This window comes from Heliangelus exortis, chromosome 12 (genome assembly GCF_036169615.1).
Source record: "Heliangelus exortis chromosome 12, bHelExo1.hap1, whole genome shotgun sequence".
NCBI classification, from domain to species: domain Eukaryota; kingdom Metazoa; phylum Chordata; class Aves; order Apodiformes; family Trochilidae; genus Heliangelus; species Heliangelus exortis.
In genome coordinates this window covers 3,664,936-3,685,796 of record NC_092433.1, presented here as the reverse complement: position 1 = coordinate 3,685,796, position 20,861 = coordinate 3,664,936, and the positions used below count along the sequence as shown (strand labels likewise).

At 38.6% G+C, this 20,861-nt stretch overlaps 1 protein-coding gene across 1 annotated transcript in view; it reads left to right on the top strand.

Annotated features, from left to right (window-relative positions):
- Window positions 1-20,861, top strand: part of NUP210 (nucleoporin 210) — a 68,998-nt gene that overhangs the window by 5,882 nt on the left and 42,255 nt on the right. Inside the window, exons 2-11 of the mRNA XM_071755481.1 lie at window positions 3,342-3,478; window positions 4,289-4,420; window positions 8,458-8,554; window positions 11,290-11,440; window positions 13,120-13,252; window positions 14,104-14,262; window positions 14,743-14,811; window positions 15,133-15,239; window positions 16,332-16,472; window positions 17,676-17,813. Of these exons, the coding sequence (XP_071611582.1) occupies window positions 3,342-3,478; window positions 4,289-4,420; window positions 8,458-8,554; window positions 11,290-11,440; window positions 13,120-13,252; window positions 14,104-14,262; window positions 14,743-14,811; window positions 15,133-15,239; window positions 16,332-16,472; window positions 17,676-17,813 (1,264 nt within the window). The remainder of the gene's footprint in view (window positions 1-3,341; window positions 3,479-4,288; window positions 4,421-8,457; window positions 8,555-11,289; window positions 11,441-13,119; window positions 13,253-14,103; window positions 14,263-14,742; window positions 14,812-15,132; window positions 15,240-16,331; window positions 16,473-17,675; window positions 17,814-20,861) is intronic.

Genomic DNA, 20,861 nt, shown 5'->3' with positions numbered 1-20,861 from the left:
TTGCAGGTGTCATAAATTCCTCAGCAAGTAGGATTTTATTTTATGGCATATAAATATTGGGACTTTAGTGAGCTTTTTTGTCCTCACTTCCACACCCTTCTGTCTAGTGCTTCTTCCCCTGCCTTGCTTGTTCTTACAAATGCTGTCATGGGATCCAGAGCTGGTGCCAGAAATGCTTCCCATTGCTTGCTTCTCAGGATCTAATTTTGACCTCTGACAAGCCCAGCTCTCAATACCACACACTGACGTGCTGCTGGAGATCTGCTCTAATTGGAAGGTGATATAAATTGCAGTCTTCACTGTCATTTTAAAGCAAAAGTTTCTTTTTCTTGTCCATCTAGGATGCAGTAGTGATTCCTGTGAGTATTAAAACAGAGTAATGCCACTGTAACCTGCAGCCCTAGTGCCTTATGCTTTCTGTACTTGACCCTGAATCTGATGCAGCAGGTGCTTTTGATACTGCCAGATGGGTACTGGGAGTGTCATCAAATCTTTTACCTCTTACTGTGTAAAAAAAAACCAAAACAAAACCAAGAATCATGCAGATCACTTTTTAATGAGTCAATAGTAAACTGAGGCTGAGAAAGGCCTCACTTCACCTACCCAGTTCAGGTAATTGCCTAACATAGCAGGCATACTATTAGTAATAAAACTAATAATGTATTTTTAAAAAAGGAAGGAATTCAGCTGATATCCTACCTCCTATTTTGAACTGCTATTAGAGACCAGAATCTAACCTCAGGTCCCCTACTCCAGTGCCAGTTAAGAGTTAACCAGCATTCAGCTGTGAAAGCTTAAAGGTTCCTATGTAATTGTGGAGTCTTTGTAAATTCACAGCTAAAATTTAATGCAAACTTTTAGTTTATCTTCCTTCCCTCATTTTTCTAGTCTGAAAAATTGCCTGTAATTAGATTTAGTACAAGCTGTAATGGTTATATATTACAACACATAGCCCTGTATTACAAATACAAAACACAGTGAAGCTCTTGTGTTGTAAACACAATTTCAGACTCTAAGAACACAAAGCCCTCAAATTAATAAAAAATAATATCTAATAACTATTTTGAATGATGCTAAGAACTGAACAGTAAAATGTTCCATGCATATAATGCTTATTTTAAAAGGCCTTTATTGAGTCAGATCCACACACTCAGCTTCAAGGGTACCAGCCAAGTTCAGGAAAGATCTTACTGGTTGTGAATGCTAACACTGCTTAAAGAAACTTGATAGATGTTGGAAAACTATTTCATGGTTGCCCAAGAAGCTACAATTACAGGAAAATAACTAATTGCTTGGTCTTAAATTAATTGTATAGCATAGTTAAATGTACTACTGATACAGAAGACAAAATGTTATTTTATGAACAGGATAAACCCTATGCTCATATAACAATTTTCAGGTTTAAGCTTTTAATTGGTGTGTAAATTGTCTGTTGCATTTAGGTGAGGGTTGCTTTATTTTTGATCAGATAAAATACTTTGAAATGTCTGGGTTAGCACTGGCTACTGTTATTTCTGTATCCTTTAAAACTAGTCTTAGCTTCAGCAAAATATTGTTGGGAGCATAACAGTATTATTAATTAATTAATTGAATTAAATTTGCCTGGGACAAAAATACCATACTGTTGTGCAGTGTCTGATGAACCTGTATGCTGCCTCTAGAACACAGAAGTAAAAATGCTAGGACTGGGGCTTTTTCCCCCTTGTATTGCAAGGTTTGGGGGCCTCAGTGTTTGGACAGTACAGTATGATAAAATCCAGACTTGCATGTAGGGAGCCAGAGAGCTGACACAAGAGTATTTTTGTTTCATGTCAACTTTCTGTGAGAAATGCAGCCTTCACTGTCTGATGGACTGCTTCAGACCAAAGGGGTCTTGGTGTCTTGCATGGTTGGCTTTGTTTTCAGAATGCTGCTTTTCATTACTTAAGGTTGAAAACAGGATTTGCAGTTTGACAGCCAGGTTGGTCCATGTTCACCTGGACTGCAACTGTTAACTCTAAGATTACTGGACATGTTGTGATATGTTATTTTTTTTTAATTAATACAATTTTAATTTACAACAATTTTTTTTCTTCCCTGTTCTGGTTCTGCCAGTAATGAAAGTAGGTAAAACATAAGTTTGGGGAGAAGGGCAAGGGCAGGTATGGTAGTGCTTATTGTTTGAAATTCCCCTCCAGCTCCTTGCTGAGTTAAGAGATTTTTCCCACTTATCTCAGGCAGGCATTTTTTGATATCCTCCAGAATAAGTCTATTCCAGTCCAGCTTCAGCATTTTTACCAGGTTTAGGCTGCATTTACCAGCTACCAAAATGCTTTCATAAGAACTGCTTTCACCATCTGGCAGAGGCAATTCCCCAGCAGCTTTGTCCTCAGTGCTTTCTTTCATTGTTTTAATCCTCTAAAGAACCTTTGTGAGACAGCTTTGTCTCAGGATCCCTGAGCAAACAGCCATGGGCTTTCAAACACTTGACTGATTATCAGGTGCTTTGAGCACTGTACATACTCAAACTTTTTTTTTTTTTTTTAAATCATCTTGACATTTTTGTCACCAGGAAGTGAGATTTGGGCTCCATGACCATGGTGAGCTTCTCACAAGCTCCTTCCTTCCTCCTTCCTTTTTGGAGCAGTTGTTTTTAGAAAAACTATACCAGTTGGAGCAGGAAGAAACAGTTGCACCAATTTTAGGTCAGAATTCCATGCAGGCTTACATTTCACCAAAGATAATGATACAACTTTGCATGGTTTACGCAGTTTTACATACTTCAGCTAGACAGATTTAATCCTTTTTTTTCCCCCCCCTCCGAATTTCTTGATTAAAAAATGTTGTTTCTTACTTGTTCAGAGTCTGTGTTGCAGCAAGCATATTGTAGTGTTCTGTCATCAGGGAAAACTCCCATTCTTTTCAGAACTTTTGCTTCAAACCTGTTATGAAAATGCAATTACAAGTGGTGAATAGAGCTTTAGCTAAAATTAGTTTACCTTCTTCTTCAGTATTCTCTATGTGTTTTTTCTTCCTATGCACCTCTAAACTAATAGGCCAAGGGCTTTGTAACTTGAAGTAGCAGGGTATAGCTCTGAACTGCCCCATTTGCATTCAGCAGTGACCATGCCAGGACAGAGAGAATACTGGGTTTGTCTGCTGGGCTCTGGTGGGCTCTGCTCTTCCCACCTCAGCACCTCTGCTGAAGTCCTGGAGGAGCTGTTCCAGTCCAACCCTCATAAAAGTCAGGTCACGACCATGTAGTGTCTCATGTAAATTATCTTGGTGGCTTTTAAACCAGACCTTTGATTTCTGTCCAGCAGTAACCTACATCTTACTGACGCAACCAAATAATCTTGTAGGTCCTCCAGCAGGCCAGAGGTTGCCAGCATCGAGCCAGCAGAGCAGGATGAGCGCCAGTGCTCCCAGAGGGCTGTTGTCCAGGCACGCTCTGCACAGCCCACACGGCTGACAAGTATCATTTTTGCTGAGGATATAAGTAAGTTTTAACTTTTGTAAGCACACCACTACTTGTTTATGGGCATCCTGGCATTCTTCAGAAACAAAGTATTTAAAAGTACACAAAGCAAGACATTTCCGTGCATATGCGTAGTAATTTTAGACTTTGCTTGGGCATAGTTTTTAAGTTCTGTTTGTTAAAATAAGTGGTAATGGTATTAATTATACACCAGAGAAAATGAATAATTTTTTAAAAGATTCAGTATTTTTTATTTTAATAATTTTTATTTTCATTTTTTAAATTATATCTTTTTTTAAGGGTGGCTGAAAATAATTTTCAGCAGCTACTTATTGTAGATTCACATGTTTTGCATTTAGAAAGCTAGGAATTGTCTTTGTGTCTTTTATACGTGATACCTGGTTGGTTTTTTTAATGACAGGCAAAAACAGACGGTCAATTAAATATCTTGCAGCGAGGAGGTATATAGGCATTTATTGTCTGTGGGTAAAAGGAATTAAGTTCTCTAGGTCATGAGGCATGTCTGTCATTTGCATTGTAGAAACTCCTTATATGTGCTCAGAAAAAATGTCTGTGTTTGACCAGATGGAAATCACAATTTCTAAAGATTTATTCTGAAGTTCAGTGGGGAAGGGAACTATTGTTCTCGCTTGTTGAGCCACAATCATCATCTCAACAACAGTTTCTTACTTTAAGGTCATGACCCAGTTTCAGTTCCTTCAGTGCCTGATGGCACTGGCTAAACCTGAGTTGTATTTTGTCTTGTTGGTGCTGTTGTTGAGCACATCCAGTGTTGCTGATTTCACATGCTCTTTCTGACATCTCTTCAAGTGACTGGACAAGTGCTTCGTTGTGATGCTATAGTTGATATAATTCATGACATCCAAATAGTGTCCACGACCAGAGAACTGTATCTTGAAGATTCACCACTGGAGCTAAAAATTCTGGCCTTGGATTCTGAAGGTAAGAGATTTACTAGATGAAGATAAAATAAATGTTGAACCTCTTAATTGTCTGATACGTGCAGTGGTTTTATTTGTGACACAACTGAAAGTTTGAAGCCAAGCTGAGTAATTTACAGGGAGTTCTCTGTCTAATAAATTCAGGAATCTATTGTTTTTAAGTGTAAAATCTGCTTACTGCCTGAATAGGAAAATCAAACACTGCTTGATTTCCAATGTCTTCTTTCCTTATTTTTCCAGGAAACCTAACTCTAGAGCTAAGTTTTTTTTAAAAAAAATCAGGATCTACAATAATTAAAAGAAAAGTGTCAGCTCATAGGAGTTCTGCCTCCAGGTCCTGTTGAAATGTGCAGTCAGGATTTAAGGAGGTTGAGCAAGGCTGCACAGGAATGTGAAGTAATGTTTGCTGCTTGCTTTTGTGGGTTTTTTTTTGTTTGTTTTTTTTTTTCTTTTGAGCTGAGGTAGTCTAAAGAGTTTTGCAAAAGGACATTTTATCTGAGGGCTATCAAGCACCTCACATGATGTTCAGAGCTGATGTTGAAGACCTTTTTGACTTAATATGTCTTAGTTATTGTAAAAACACTTTGGGGAGATTTGTAAAAATCAGTGCATTAGTACTGAATGCACAGTTATTAAACAGGAGCAGAAAACTTCTGCTTTTCATACTGTCTGTAGCATCAGAAAAGGAACCATGATGCTGGAAATATTTCATTCTTTAGTTTCAGCAATTGATTCTTGTGCATACATCAACACTCACACAATGAGCTTTAGGAAAGCCACAGGGTTGAAAGGAAATTATATGTAAAGCAGCTATAAAAGGTTGAATTGTTTGTTTTGAGTAGTTAATGAGCCCATCCTACATTGGTTGGTTTGTAAGCCATGAATGCCATATATATGGGAATATGTTAATGAAAAGTAATTTTCATTTTCTTCTCCTGTGTGTCATACCTGATTCTTGGCTTGGCATTTCTGCAGACTCTCAAGCATGCTCAGTGGACACATTTGCCTTGGCAGCCGCCCAAGTTAGACTCCTGGAGTAGGAGCAGTGGCTCAAAACCTACAAAGAACATTTAATCTGCATGGCTGAAACAAGATGTTGGTTGGAAGTCGTAGGAATAAACTTAGATTGTACAGTTTAGGGGATTGGGATACACTCGAAATAACCTTGGTACCCATCCTGAGGACACATTTGGACGTACTGTACTCTTTCTTGGCATAGTTAAACATAATCAAGAGCAGTGGCATGTTAATTAAAGGACATAATTGTTCAGGAAATGTCAAAGAATTAAACATGGGACTTCTGAACACTAGTTTGTTTTTTTTTTCCTTTTTATTAGTAAGAAGATGAAAAAAGCCAATATTAAATAATTATCCAGTTCAGTGAATCTTGTGAAAAATCTGTTCAGGTTTGCTGAAAACTTTCACAAAGAACAGGTGTAAAGGATTAAAGTGTGGCCTATGTAAGAAAAGAGTAGATGCCTGGTGTCACCTGTTGTATGGACACGTGCTGCAGTAAAGTAGACTTCTCTGATATGTAAAGTTGTGGAATAGGCCCTAGGGATGTACAAGTGTGAGTTGTTTTGGGCTGATGGTGATGATACCATCTGATATGGGTCAGAGTGTTCATTAATATTAATGATCCTCCTCCTGTGAGTATTGGTAAATCTTCAAGAATAATTTCTTTCCTTATTCTCTTCCGTGTATGTGTTGTCCATATATTTTTTTGTAAGCTATTTGGTTTTTTTTTCATCAATTACATTAATGTGGATTCCTTTTGATACATGATTTCAATAAGCCAGTCCAAATATAAACTCAGTCCCCAAACACTACTTTTCAAAGGTTAATACTGCAAGAAAGATGATCATAGAGATCTTTGGCCAAATTAAGTATGGAATGTTGAGAGGAAAAAAAAAGTCCTACTGTATATTGTTTTATCTGTTGAACTTGCTCAAATTATTTTATTATGACTTAACTAGAGGTGAGTTAAATAAGAGAAGAGCTTAAAGATGAGAGTTTGCATTTCTGTGGCTATGTGTCTGCAAGAACCAGTGGCTTCCTACTCTGGCAATAGAGCAGAGCTCATCAAGGCAGCTCTCCTCTTTCACTTGGGGTCCCTCCAGCCTTCCAGAGAGAGCTGATTTTCTGCTGCATCATCACAGAGGAGCAGCTCTGGGTTTGCTTACAGCTAGAGCAGGAGCTCAAGTCACTGCCTGCCTAGACATCTGAGGAGCCTGGGAGGGTAATGTTACAGCTGGTCTACAGCTCCTGTGACAGCTGTGTGACCCTGCAGGGAAGGACAAGGACACAATATAGTTCAGGACAAATTCTGCCTTACCTGTCTGCCTCCTGGGAGCTGCCTCTGACAGGCTGAACCTGGAGACAGCCACTGCCCTCTGCTGCAGGGAGAGCTGATCCTGGCTGGGACGAGGGAAATCCTACAGGCCCAGGGAATACCTGTGATCATAAAATCATAGAATAGTTTAAGTTGGAAGAGACCTTAGAGATCACCCAGTTCCAACCCTCTGCATGTGAAGGGACACCTCCCACAGCCCAGGGTGCTCCAAGCCCCATCCAACCTGGGCTGAGACACTGCCAGGGATGGGGCAGCCTCAGCTTCCCCGTTGGCAATGCTTCTTTTGATTGCTGTCTCTGGTGACCTGACCTTGCCTCCCTCGTGAGGGACCCCAGCAGGAGCAGGGACATTCAGGCCCAGTCATAGATCAGAGGCTGCAAGGATGAAGGATGGATCAGTGCTTTTTTGTTTGTTTGTTTGTTTTTTGGTTCCTCATACATGTCTCTCTCTTCATTTGGAACAAAACAAGAGTGCTGTACTGTAAATAAAGATAGACTTGAATGTCTGAATGCATGTTAAGTAATCCGGTCTCTAATCAATTTCAATTCTATTGTCTGGGGTGTTTAGAGTTTTGTGTTTAAAGTCCTGTTTATTTGGTATTTGGATCTATCTGCAGCAAGCTGGAGATATTCCCCACCTGGAGTCCTGTGTCCAGTTTCTGGAACCCCTTTTTACAAGGAGACCCTATTGCAGCCTTCCAGTATCTGAAGGGGCTACAAGAAAGCTGGTGAGGGACTTCCTAGGATGCCAGGAAGTGATAGGACATGTGAGAATGGGTTTAAACTGGAGGAAGGGAGATTTAGATAGGAAGTTAGGAAGAATTTCCCCATGAGGGTGGTGAGACACTGGCACAGGTTGCCCAGAGAGGTGGTAGAAGCCCCATCCATCCCTGGAAGTTTTTAAGGCCAAGCTGGATGGGGCTCTGAGCAACCTGATCTGGTGGGAGGTGTCCCTGCCCATGGCAGTGGGAAGGAACTGGATGATCTTAAAGGTTCCTTCCAACCCTGAAAATTCTGTGATTCTAAGCTGTATAGAAATGGGAGAAGTAACATAGGCTGTGCATTGTGTTGTCTTAAAGTATTTTTGTGGGTTAAGAATGTCATAAACCTATAAGCATAAAGATATGAAAATAAATATGCTTTGATTCTTACTTCATTAACATAGATATGAATGTCAAAGTATAGAACACAAACGAAAATCTAGTAAAATAAAATGTAGTAAAAATAAATGTAGTCAATACTGTAGTTCCAGATTTATATGTGCCCAGTGGACATTGCAATTCAGAGCAAGACTTATCTTGAAAATCAGAAGGTGTTCTACAGTTTCAGCTCATTACTCTTCCTTTAAAAATGAAAGATTTAGCAGGTTTTCTTGATGTCCTGCTTGTATCTAAGAAATAATGAGGGTTTTGTGGTTAAAGGGGGAAGGAGATGGGTGGTGACACCTGCACCTATCCAATGGACTTTGTGAAAAACATAAAGCAGCATATGGGACAGCAAACTGTCAGAAGAAAAGCCAGTTAAATATCTTGAATTCTCCAAAGCAAGTAAAGTAAAATAGGTATTTTGTTTAAAATCCCTGTTTTTAGGGGTAAGATAAATTTCCTAGGGAAAAACTCAATGTTTGTTTTAGGAAGGCTCTATACTTGTTGTTTATTTTTTTAATTTGATTGTTTGATTTTTCAGGAAACACTTTCAGCACATTGGCAGGATTAGTCTTTGACTGGACAATAGTAAAAGACACAGAGGCTGATGGCTTCTCAGATGCCCACATGGCATTACGGTAGGTTCATTTACTTTGTTCTCAAAAGTCTCATGTCTGTTTAGTTTATGTTTAAATAGTTCCCCACATCTAGGCAGTTTACTGATCCAGTGTCTGAAATAATGTTTATGGTCAGTTTTTTCAGGGATGTGTTTTGTAAGTGTGTATTCAGCTGCCTGGGCACTCTTATATCCATTTAATTAAAAAAGTTATAGTGTTAATCAGCAGCTCAGGTAGCTCTTGTCCAACAAGAAACAAATAGATGCAGTCGGTCTTCCTGAAACATCTTGTGCAAAGGAAAAAGTTACCTTTAGGTCTGTTGGGATTTCAGCAAAAATGTTTTAGTTTGGTTTTTTGTTTTGTGGGGTTTTTTTTTTTTTTTTGTGTGTGTCTGTGTTTCGTTGGTTTTTGTTTGCTTTTAAAGGAAAAACCTTTTCTATTGCAGACAAGAGCTCTTCCAGCTTGAAGAGTTTCAGGTTCTAGTCAGCTAGCTCTAGCTCTGTTGTTGAAATAGCTTTCAAAGTAGCTAAACCTTAAATTGGAATGGACTGAGTGGCTGCTTGTAAGCTAGATACAGCTCATAAGTCTCAGTGACATCATTCATTGGAGTTATTCAATATGTTGTCATGAATGGAGGGCACATGCTTGCTAAATAAGCCATGGTGCTTGGTTCATCATCTGTATAGACTCAACAAGCTGCCTGGAGCTTAAGAGTGCTGCATTTTGTGCAGACTTCTATCCAAAGGTCTTTAAGGTGATTCCAACTCACTAATAGCTAAGTGTTTTTCAGCATTCCTATGTAATAGGGAAATATTCCCTCTGTTTAGTGCAGGTGGAGTACTTCCCTAGACTTCAGAAAATACCCAGACTTCACATCATGTGTGGCAGGGATAAAAACTGAATCCAGGCTGTATGATTACTTTTTTTCTCCTATGTTTGTTACCAGACAATCTTTGGCCTGGCTTGGAGTTGTGTTTTTTGGTTTTTTTGTTATTGTGTGCACCATATTTTTATGGTGGTGACTTCATTGCTCTGCTCTTCAGTGGCTTCAAGCAGTCATTTGAGTTTCCATCCACATTAAAGCAACCAGAATTGAGCATTTATCAGCAGTAACTTGTATGGGGTACTTTTGAAGTTGAACTTCAGGAGCTTTATCTTTGCACTGACAGCAGCCAGTGTCAGCACACCAGGACCCTGTTATTTAGCAGTATTGTTCACATTCAGTGCCACAGTGAACCTCAACTTTGTTCAACATGAATGTTGGCAGCACAGATACTTCTTTGTTGTACATGAAGAACTGCAAACACATGATACATGGATTTTTCTCACAAAACATTTTACAGGTACTCCTTGAGTACATCTTTAGTCAGAACTTCCCTAACATACAGTAAGCTTGTAAGATAAAGGAGATTCAAACTTGTACTCCAGAGGCTTCAGTTACTTCAGAAAACAGGCTCCAGGAAAATGTAGGTGGGTTGCAGACAAAATTCAGGAAAGTGTACTTTCATTTGAAGTACCTGGCTTTATTCATAGGGTGATTCTGCCAATAGCATGTGGGGAAACCAGTTCTTGGAGAGAGCAGAATGGTGAACAGGTAACCTCTGTCCTCAAACCTGTATTCCAAATACCTTGGAAACAGGGTAGATGTAGCAAACATGACTCTCTATTACTGGGTAAACACAAACTCTCAGTCTTACAGCCTCAGAGAAGCAAGCACTCAGCATTCCCTAGGAAAGCCTTTTAAGCCCAAAATACTCTTGAAGCTGCAGTTATGAGTGTGTGGCCCATGTGTAGGAAACAGGTGCCAGGAGTTGCCAGGTAATGAGCCAAGCTGGTGCTCAGTCTCACCTGTGCCCAGTTAGGGCTGGCCCCACTGGGCATGCTCAAGACCTAGAGCCAATAAAAGGTGAGGCTGGGTGTAGCCAGGCAGCTCATTCCTGAGCAGGATCGGTGCTAGGCTGGTCGCAGTTAGTCCTTGCTACTAACCAAGATCACCTATAGCTCCTGTCTCTGGTTTTGGTACTGAGCTCCTGCTCTCGACGACGTTCGGTTCCTGCTACACCCATGTCTAAAGGGAGAGCCAGTGTGCCAATTGCTCAGTTTCAGGATAAGTATGTGCTGGAGATGTCATTTAAACCAAACTAATACTGCTATGTGCACTACTGTTAGCACAGCTGAGATAAAAAAAATGTTCCAATGGTGTTACAGCTTTTCAAAAGAAAAGATAAGGTTACAAATATGTTAATTTTAATATGTTTATATTCATAACTTCTCAATATGACCTTACTGAGTTTACTGTGACAGTGCATATGAAGCCAGACAGTTCATGTGAAACCTTTAAAACATGATGCATCTTAGCTTCTTCATCCAGGTCAAAGGTATGCTCTGGTTTGATAAGCTATTGCTTTCACAAACTTAAGGTTTGGGCCTTTCACATGCATTGTTCCATAATAATCTAAAGAGGTTTTTCAGTCCACCTACTGTAAAAACTGGAGGGGTCAGTATAGACAACATGTGCAGCCTTCTGATATCTCTTGAAAGCCCACAAACAAGCTTCAAACAAATTTTTATCAGTCACAGAAACTAGCTGCAGATATCTTGAAGAATGGGTAAAATTTGTATCTGTGGTCCCAGGCAGACAACTTAAATTTGCCTTAAAAATGGAAATAGCTAGAAATTGATGCTGGTGTTCCTTCTCTGTGGGTTTACAAAGATTGGTTAACAATTTTCTTTTCACTTTTTGGTTCACTTTTCAGTATACTCAAGTTCTCAGAATCCACTTATATTCCACCTTCCTATATATCAGAGATGGAAAAATTTGCCAAGCAAGGAGATACCATTTTGGTGTCTGGAATGAAAACAGGCAGTTCTAAATTAAAGGCAAGAATCCAGGAAAGTGTCTATAAGGTAAGAAACTTGCAATTTATTTTTTTTTAAATTTTATTTTATTTTGTTATTTAGTCTTATAATCTCATGTTACAGGAGTACTGTAAGTTTGCCCTGCTGTATTGTTCCCACTGTGGGTTGTAGTGCTACATCTCTGGCTGGATTGTGTCTGTAGCCTTTATAAAAAAGTTGGCAGTGCTGCTCTTGATCACCCTGAAAGGCTTGGAGTTTGGTGCTCTTACCTTAACCCAGCATGGTGCATGTGCCAGAGGTCATTTCTAAACCTGTCTCTCTGGAAAAAGACCCTGTGGCAGAGAAATACACTTCAAATATTTATGTACAATTTTATTATTCCTCATAGACATTCATATTATAAATCTGTAACTGGAATCATGCTGGATAGGGCATTGGCCCTTTAGCTTTTGAAAAAATAACCAACAAGAACATTTTAGGTATTTTTTCCAGAAAAAAAAGCAGCTAGAAGAAAAAATGCTGTATTGGATATACCTTTATTTCCTGTTGTCATAAGAATACTCTGGTATTCTACCTCATTAGGTTCTGGTCTCCAAGGAAGGGCTTTGGGATCACAGTGTCAGTGCTACAAGGGTGTTGTTCTGCAGTGCTGATGGCCTCCCCAGCTGTTATCTTAGATCCATATGGTTCTTTTTTTCTTTTAGTGACTGAGTTTTTTTATTTAACTCTGGTAACATAATTGTTTCTTTCTCCTAATAGAATATAAAAACACTTGACAGGGGTTTCTATAGGTTATCACTTAGAGTGATAATGCTTGGCATTGTGCTGGTATCAGCTTAATACTGCACCATAAAAAAAGCCTTGCATAAAGTGGTAGGGTTTTTCTGGAGTTCATCTATTATCTGCAGTCTGGTTTTGAAGGTTTGTATTACTACATGTTGTAATTAATGTTTTTTGCTTAAAGCATACCTGTAAAAAGCATACTATGAAAGTATTGTCTAAATGTATGTAATAATAATGTGGCACAAACCACAGTGCATGTTAAGAATTGTACTCCTGCTGCAGTTCTCACTTTGATAGATGTGCTGAATGTTAGTTACTCCACATTGTATCCCTCTGACTTTTCTATCTGGAATGCTTCCAGCTTTCTGGTTTAATATTTTTCTGAATTAGTTTTGAGGTGATACTGTAAGTAATATTGTTCTGTTTGCAATTTTCCATGGCTTTCTGCTTGGTAGTTCCTTTAAATCTTTTACTGCTTCCAGACTACACATTTTAGGTGAATATCTCTTGAACAACTGTAGTAGAATTTAAACAATTATTTGCTCTATTCCTAATTTAATAGACCAATGAGTTTCATACAGATTCCTCAGTGAAATCCTAAAGGATACGTTGTATGGAAGTACTGTGTACTACAGCAGGGAAAATTAATTTCTATATGTCTGAGTAGTCACTGTGGATCCTTCTGAATTTTTTTTTTTTTCATTCTCCAGAACACTGAACAAAGATGGTGTCCATATGGACTTTTTAAAAAAATCCATACACAGAGCATATCTCCACAATTCATTGTCCTTTGCATTTCCCTGTTGTGACAAAAATTGAGATTATAATAAATAGGCAATTACAGCAAGTAGTATTTTTCACTTGTACATTATAGGTTATTTCTGCATGGTGTGTTTCAAAGAAACTGCTTTAAATGTGGTTGTTTTCTTCCCCTCAATCAATAGCATGTACAACCTGCAGAGGTCAGATTGCTTATTCTGGAGAACATCCTTTTAAATCCAGCATATGACATTTATCTTCTGGTAGGAACATCAATTCAGTACAGAGTTCAGAAAATGAGGCAAGGGAAGATTACAGGTTGGTCTTGGGTTTTTTGTTTGGGTTTCTTTCTATACTTTGTGTGAATTTTTAACTGCAGAGAACATTTTAATTGTGTTTCAAGTACTATGTTAATATTCTGTTTTCCCAAACCAGATGATGAAACAGCTATTTAGTTTTTCTCTCTCAAAAAAGTTGGATCTGTAAAGGCTATAGTCTTGCAGATTTGTCATGGATCTGGAGCTAAGGGTAATTTAGAATAGGAACTAACACGGTCATTTATTTCACATGGACTGAGGAACTGTACTGGACCCTTTTAGTTAAATTTAGATTAGTAACTTTTCTAACAGAAAATATTTTCTTGGCAAAATATTTTCTTGACATTTGCTCCACTCTACAAGTGTGGGTTAGCTGGCTTGATGTCAATATAAAGTGTAGAAGTAAGTGGAAGTAATTCCTTTTGTGACTTACAAGGAGCTTATTCTGGAAATCTTTTTTTTTTTTTATTTTTTTTTTCCTGGTCTGGCAAACCAGGTTCACTACCTCAGCTGGTAATGCAGAATGGAGTGGGAGAAAATCAGTAACTTATAGAAAGTAATTTGTCCACTTTTGAAGCTAAAAATTAATTAGGTCTAGGCAGTGGGATGAAAATACTTGGAAATTGCAAATTGGAAGAAATTAGTCAAGAAGCTCATTGTGTGTGTGTCTGTTGATATTAATCTTAGAAATGCCATTTCTAGAAGACCTTAAGAATCCTGATTTAATGGGTGCACTAGGCATCAGTAGAAAATAATCAGCAATAATTAGCAGCATCCAGACACTGACAGGTTGGGTTTAATTGTTTCTTTTTTTTTTTTTTTCCATTTTTTTTCTCTCCCTTTTCTGTACAGAATTGATGATGCCATCTGATCAGTATGAACTGCAGCTGCAGAACAACCTCCCTGCTCCTGAGGGAGATCCATCATGGCCAGTTGCCAAGCTGGACCAGGAGACTTCAGTTGTAACTGCATTGCATCTGGGACAGACTAACCTCATCCTTGGGCACAAGAGTATCCTTCCTAGGTGATGTTTTTCAGCCACATCTTTGTGGCAGGAGACAAACTTTCCACCCTTTGCAGCACAAAAAAAGATAAAATTATCCACACTTGCACTAATAGTCTTGAAAATCTGAAGCACCTGGCAGAGCCATAGAAAACAGCACTGCTGTGAATTGAGTCTCCAGAGAGCTGCCTGATGCCTTGAAATGTTCTAAGAAATGAGGTTGGCAGAAGATCGATTAAATCATGTCTGCTCCCCTCAGTCACTGTGGAAATGTGATGGGGCTTTATTTAATTTTTCAATTTAAAGTACTACATTCTCTAGTGGGATCTCTCTAAATTGCTCACTGTCTTTCAGGGTAGTGGAGACAACACATATTTTCAGTGTACAATTAGCTTTAAATATCCAAAGAGGCACAAGGAGCCCCAGGAACAAGCTTGTCTTTACTTGACTTTAGTCAAAACTTCTCTTTTCCTTTACTGAGACTCCAGGTATCCGCATGCAGGGGGTTTCCAGGCTACCAAACAGCACTATCTATGTTGTAAATCCTGGCTATTTAGGTTGGTACTGGCTGCAATTTTCCTCACTGCTTAATATAATTGCTTGCCTTGTTTTCATGGTGGTGTTTTTCTGTGCATATATACATGCTTCCATTTCTTTGTAGTACTGTTCATAAGAAATTTTATTCATAGAAGTGGCTCAACTTGAAATTGGTTTAGTAGTAAATATCTATTTATTTTCTGTCATCTCTGTGTTGAGCAGCTTAAAGCTTAAAACAATGAATGTGCATCTTCAGAATGTGGGCACCAGAAGCAAAGTGCTTATTTTCATTCCATAAAAAGGCCTTTGATTTGTGCTGTTGAATATTTCCTGTTTTGTAGGATTTGCAGTTCATCCAGGTGACAGATGGGTCCTAGAAACAGGCAGACTTTATGAAATTACAGTCGAAGTGTATGATAAATCAAGCAATAAGGTGTATTTGTCTGATGTAAGTTGAAATATTGTTATACTTCTGATTGTCTGTCTCCTAAATCCTGTCTGTCTTTGATATTATTTGAGCAGTTTCTTATTTACAGTGTTACGACATCTCAAAGCATGTTGGTTTTTCCTTTTTCCTCTTTGTTTTGTTGGTTGTTTTTGTATTTTTTTTAATAAAGAATTCTGAGAGACTCATTGAGTGCCCACTGGACACTAAGTGCTATAGAAAAAGCTGCAAGTCTGAAGTCCATTTGGTCAATGAACTTCAAACATGTAGCATGGGCTTTGCACTGGAAATTGCAAACTGTTGTAACTGCTGGAGAACAGTACTAATACTGTACTTTAGCTCATCAGTCCCCCAAGCATGGGATTGTCATGTCTAGGGACAGTCTTTCCTGTTAAAGAGTGGGGTGTCAGGTGGGGTTGTGTAACAGTGCTTGGGGAGCTACCTGTTTCCTTCCAGTTGGTCTTGGGAAAAGTTTAGATGATGAGCTAGCATGAAAACACTTCACTCTTTGGGAGTTAAGTAAGAGGCACGAGGTACCAAATACACATTTTTTCCTGAAAGAAATAAAGAATAAAAGTATAGTTTATTTGCAAGGAGGAAGATCTTATTAAATAGTTGTTTTACAGAATATCCAGTTTCTGTGAAGGTTATTCAATTTGCACTATTTGCTTCCTGAGATTTAGCTCTCAGTTTCAGCTGGATCTAGGAAGAAGTGTGCTGTCAGGGCAGTATGTTTGCATGTTCTTCCCCTTTTGTGTTTAAGAATGGTAGAAGTAAAGAACTATTATAAAATATGAGTTATTATAAAATACTTATTGGTCTAAATATTGTTTCTTTTCATGCTGAATTGCATGTGGCTTTTAATTTTAAAAAGTATTTTCTGTGGTGTTCATGCAGTGCCTAAAAGATACAGAATTCTTCAAAGAATGAAACTTTCATAATGAAAAATTCTTGCTCATTTTCAGATAAGTTTCTTTGGACTATGTTATTAAACAATTGTTTTTTCATTGATTTGTCACTAACATGTTTATGGCTGTCTTTACAGTATCAATGTCAGTTACCTGTGGCAATACCTATTTAATGTTCTGCTTTTAGAATATCAGAATTAATACAAAGCTGTCCAAAGAATATTTTGAGGTGTTGAAGTCATCTCTGAATGGATCATATTATTATGTGAGAGCAAGAAAGAAGGGTCAGACCATTATTGATGCTGCACTGACATCAGTGGTAGATCAGGTATGTTGTTCTAATAACTCTACTTGTTCAGTAGTGACAAAGTAGTGACATAGTAAAAGGTAACCTAAGAACTGCATGGTTCTAAGCAGTCTTTGTTTAAACAGATTAAGAACAGATTAAGAACCTTTTATTCAGCAAAACTGTCAAGTCAACAGAGGATTTGCTTAAATAAAGATTGTTTGGTTTTGTTTCTGAGTTTGTGGCAAGCACCTGTGCGTGGCACTGATTTGTTTTCTCATGGCAGATAACTTATGTAGGCACATGTTGTATCCTTGTGCTGGTGCAGAGCTCCTCTCACATTCTCTGAGTGAATTTTATAATTTATTGTGGTAGGATCATCAGTGTCATACCCTGGCCTTGTTCTGCATTCAGTTACATTTGGAAAGTTTTCTGTCATTTGGTAAGTGACGTTAAATGCTGGAATGAAAATCTGCCAAATGTATCAGCCTGCAAATTCCTTCAAATTAATATCCATTAACTTTCTGCTAGTTGGGCAGGCTGCTGAATGTATGGCTAACAAGGGCACGTGGTGTGAAAGCTTTTGCTTGAAACTTGGAAAAATTCAACACGTCAACCTATTTGCTGTGGGTTGTTCATGTTTTAGTAATTCTTTGAGTAGGATTTAGTAGATCCTGCTGTAAGATAAGCCATGCTCACTCTCTGTGTCAGACAGGTACTCTTGAATGAAATGAGGTCTACTGAGAGCTGTTAAGGTTTTTCTTTCCTTCAGAATTGTAGTTATTGTGCCAGAGGGTTACAGCATTACAGCTGCAGCTGAGCTGCACAGCCAATGCTTGTGGCTGGCTCAAGGAATGGGTCATTAAGCTGAGTTCTGTCTTCACCTACCATGAGTGGAATGAGCAGCTAGTAAGAGTAAGTGGGGAGCTGCTGAATTAGTTCTGCAGACAAGGTCTCAAAAACTAGGTAGCAGGGCCAGCATGTATTTCCTGCTGCTGTTTGCCTTTGAAATGAGCATGGGCACTCTTTCTCCTTAGTAATGCTACTCAGATAATACAATTGCACACTTTGCTGCCACAAGCTGACTACTTGCTGACAAGTAACACTGGTCATAAGTGACCCTAAACAGTTGCTTTCCTTCCTCTCTTAGATGTTTTCAGCCTCTTGTTTAGTTATAAAGATTAAGAATTATTTTTAGGAAGCACTCTGGTGCCATTTATAATACTATGCTGTTGCTTTTTGTAGGATGGAGGTGTTCATACATTACCAGTTCCAGTGCGAAACCAGCAAGATGTAGAAATACATGTTCCCATAGTTCTTTCACCCAGCATTTTGACATTTCCATGGCAGCCAAAAGCAGGAGTCTACCAGTACACAATACAGGTATGGCAAAGATGTCTCTTAATGCAGGAAGCAGATGCAACAAGGCCTGTAACCACTTTGGATACTTCAGATACTTGGATACTTTCAAGTCGGCTTGGGATATTTCAGGCAGGGTGATACCCCAGACATTGTTTGGGGGAATTTTGTTAAATGTTAGTTGCAGGAATTTAAGTGAAGTTTAAAAAAAACATTCAAGAAACCAACAAAGATAAAAGTCCCTGCTGAATTTTGTGTCTCATTCACTTCCTTTCTTCCTCACACATGCGTGCACAGAGTGGTTTGGAATTACAGAAAACATCTTGGGTACAAAACTTCACAGCAAGAATCAAAGGTTCCCGTTGACTATAGAGGGATGGAAGTGTGGCAGCAGGAAGTGGAGTGTGCAGGGACTGCCCAGGGGCACGACCCTGAGCAGTGCCCTGTCAGCATCAGGGCCCTTCACTCCCTGCACAGCTCATGCTTCTAATAAAAAGTTACTGGGAAGCAAAGGCCACAGGTTCATTTACAGTGTGCCCTTCTAAAGGGACCTTTTTCTTACATTTCAGGTGTTTCTTTGCTCCCATGCTGCCTGTCCATCCTACACTTTATGAGGCAAACTGCTTGTCTTCCAGTATCCACTGGAGAAAAGAATATTATCATAGAATGGTTTGTGATGGAGGGGACCTTAAAGCTCATCCAGTTCCAAGCCCCCTGCCATGTGCAGGGACACCTCCCACCAGCCCAGGGTGCTCCAAGCCCCATCCAACCTGGGCTGAGACACTGCCAGGGATTGGGCAGCCACAACTTTCCTTTGCAACCTGAGCCAGAAGAATTTCTTCTCAATGTCTAACCTAAATCTCTCTTCTTCCAGTTTAAGGCCATTGCCCCCTGTCCTGTCACTCTATGGCTTTGTAAATAATTCCTTTCCAGCTTTCTTGTAGCCCCTTCAGATATTGGAAGGTTGCTCTGAGCTCACCTGGGAGCCTCCTCTTCTCCAGGCTGAACAACCCCAACAACCTTGTGTTTCCCCAGCCTGGACTCTTGTCCCAGTACAGTGATACCCAGAGCTTGGTTTCAGGTGTTTTATGCACAATTCCAACCTCTTCTTTTAGCATGAAGTAGTGCTGAGTTTTGGGTTTGTCTTCAAGTAAAGAGCACACAGAAAGAGGCAGCAAGACACATGGTGACTGAAGTAAACAAATCAGTCTTCTAGGGATAAAATTGCATTCTCTAGTGTAAATCTGGAGGTAATGCCATTGAGTCTAGCACTATGATTCCTACTTTTAAATTCTGTGGGTTTGGTTTATTCTATATCCAACCACACCAGCAGAGTGTGGTAAAAATTCTTAATACTAATATGCATTTTCAGTACTTGATCATAACTTCTGCTAGAGTTTTCTCAATAAGGGAAAGTAAATGTGGTTTTCTGTTTGTCACTTCTTTTACAGTTCTGTTCTTGTCTCACCTCATCTTACATATATTATCACACATCTCACTAGAGAACATTCCTATGTTACTCCAATTATCTGCATCACTTTACTGTGTTTTTTTGCATTAAGTCCATAAAACTTTTTTTCCCCCAACATTTGAATTCGTTTACACTTACTGAAATTGAGAACAATTTCTCAGTCTGCCCATTCAATAATAGTGGCAGTTGTTTACAATAGCACACAGACTGACTGTTGGTCCTGCCTGTAGGTTAGTGTTTGCCTCCTACTCCATAGTTTTTGAGTCAGACTGTTTTAATTTGGTGAATATGTTGTTTCTAAAAATAAGTGCAAAGGGATTTTTTGATCTAGCCAAATTCTGTTTATAGCTTAACTCCTTCCAGATGGTATGAGAATGACTTTTAAGTTTTAATTTGTCAGCTGTCTGTTTTTTGTTGGATGCTTTCTTCCTATTTTTACTAATAAGATGGCTTCTGTTGCAAATAAAGGCAAAAAACAAACAAACAAAAATCTTCCTTTCATGCATTAGGTACAAAACTTCACATATTGTGACATATTTGTGAAGTAGATGGAGACTCTATTTTTTTAGTGAGGGCATCACCATAACTGGTAACAGTGGAGTTCAGCTACCAGGCTGTGGATCATTGGACTGGAGTAGAAGCTGGTTTACCCTTTCCTGAGTGCAAACTGACTGGTACAGAGACAGATGACTGGTTTGTGTGGTGATTATTAAGAACACAGAATTATTAAGAACTAGGTATTTCAGTTTTATGTTTTCTGCTCATTACCTTGCTTTAATTGAAAGTATCTTTACAAACCATTCTGAACCTTTACATTGTGTGAACATTTCTCACTATATCCCATGGTTCTCCTACTGTCACACACTGTTACACCTATTTGTACATTTGTCTTTGTCCTGTGCTTTTTCTGTAATCAGGTTGTGCACATACTCATGGGAAGGAAGAAGAGAAATTATTTTCCTTTTGATATATATATAAATTTTTTTTTTCCTCTGGAAAAGGTTATTAGCTAAGCCCCTACATAATTTAGATTTGTTTATTTTCCACACTGTCCTTCTAGACAAGATTTATCATCATGTCCATACTTACTTTAATTATGGAATGAGTTAGTGCAAAAGCTGAGGAAGTTAAAGAAATGTTCAGCCTTGCTTTAATCCTATGAAACTTTGAAAATTCATTTTGGAATGGGAATTTTTAGTTGTTTTTGTTGTTGGTTTTTTTTTTTTTTTTGTTTATTTGTTTTTTTTAAAACTTGCTTTAAAAATGTTCTTCTCAGTAAACCATTTGGCACAGTATTTGTCTCAACAGACATTACTTGTAGGTCACAGTAATGCTTAAAACCTATACATTTTACATCATTGCAATGATTGTTTCTTCAGTAACTGGTATTACACACCTGGTAACCTACTGTGGTTGTGTTGGCAAAATGTTTTTTGGCTCTTCACTTTATAAAATATGAACCTGCAGCAGGTATCACCCTGTCCTGGCTGCCAAGTGCTCTTACAGTGAGTACAGTAATTGGTCCATAATATCAAGTAAGTTGTTCTTGCCACTCACTTGCCACTCACTCAAGCTTTTCTAATTGTGAAACAGCCCTTCAA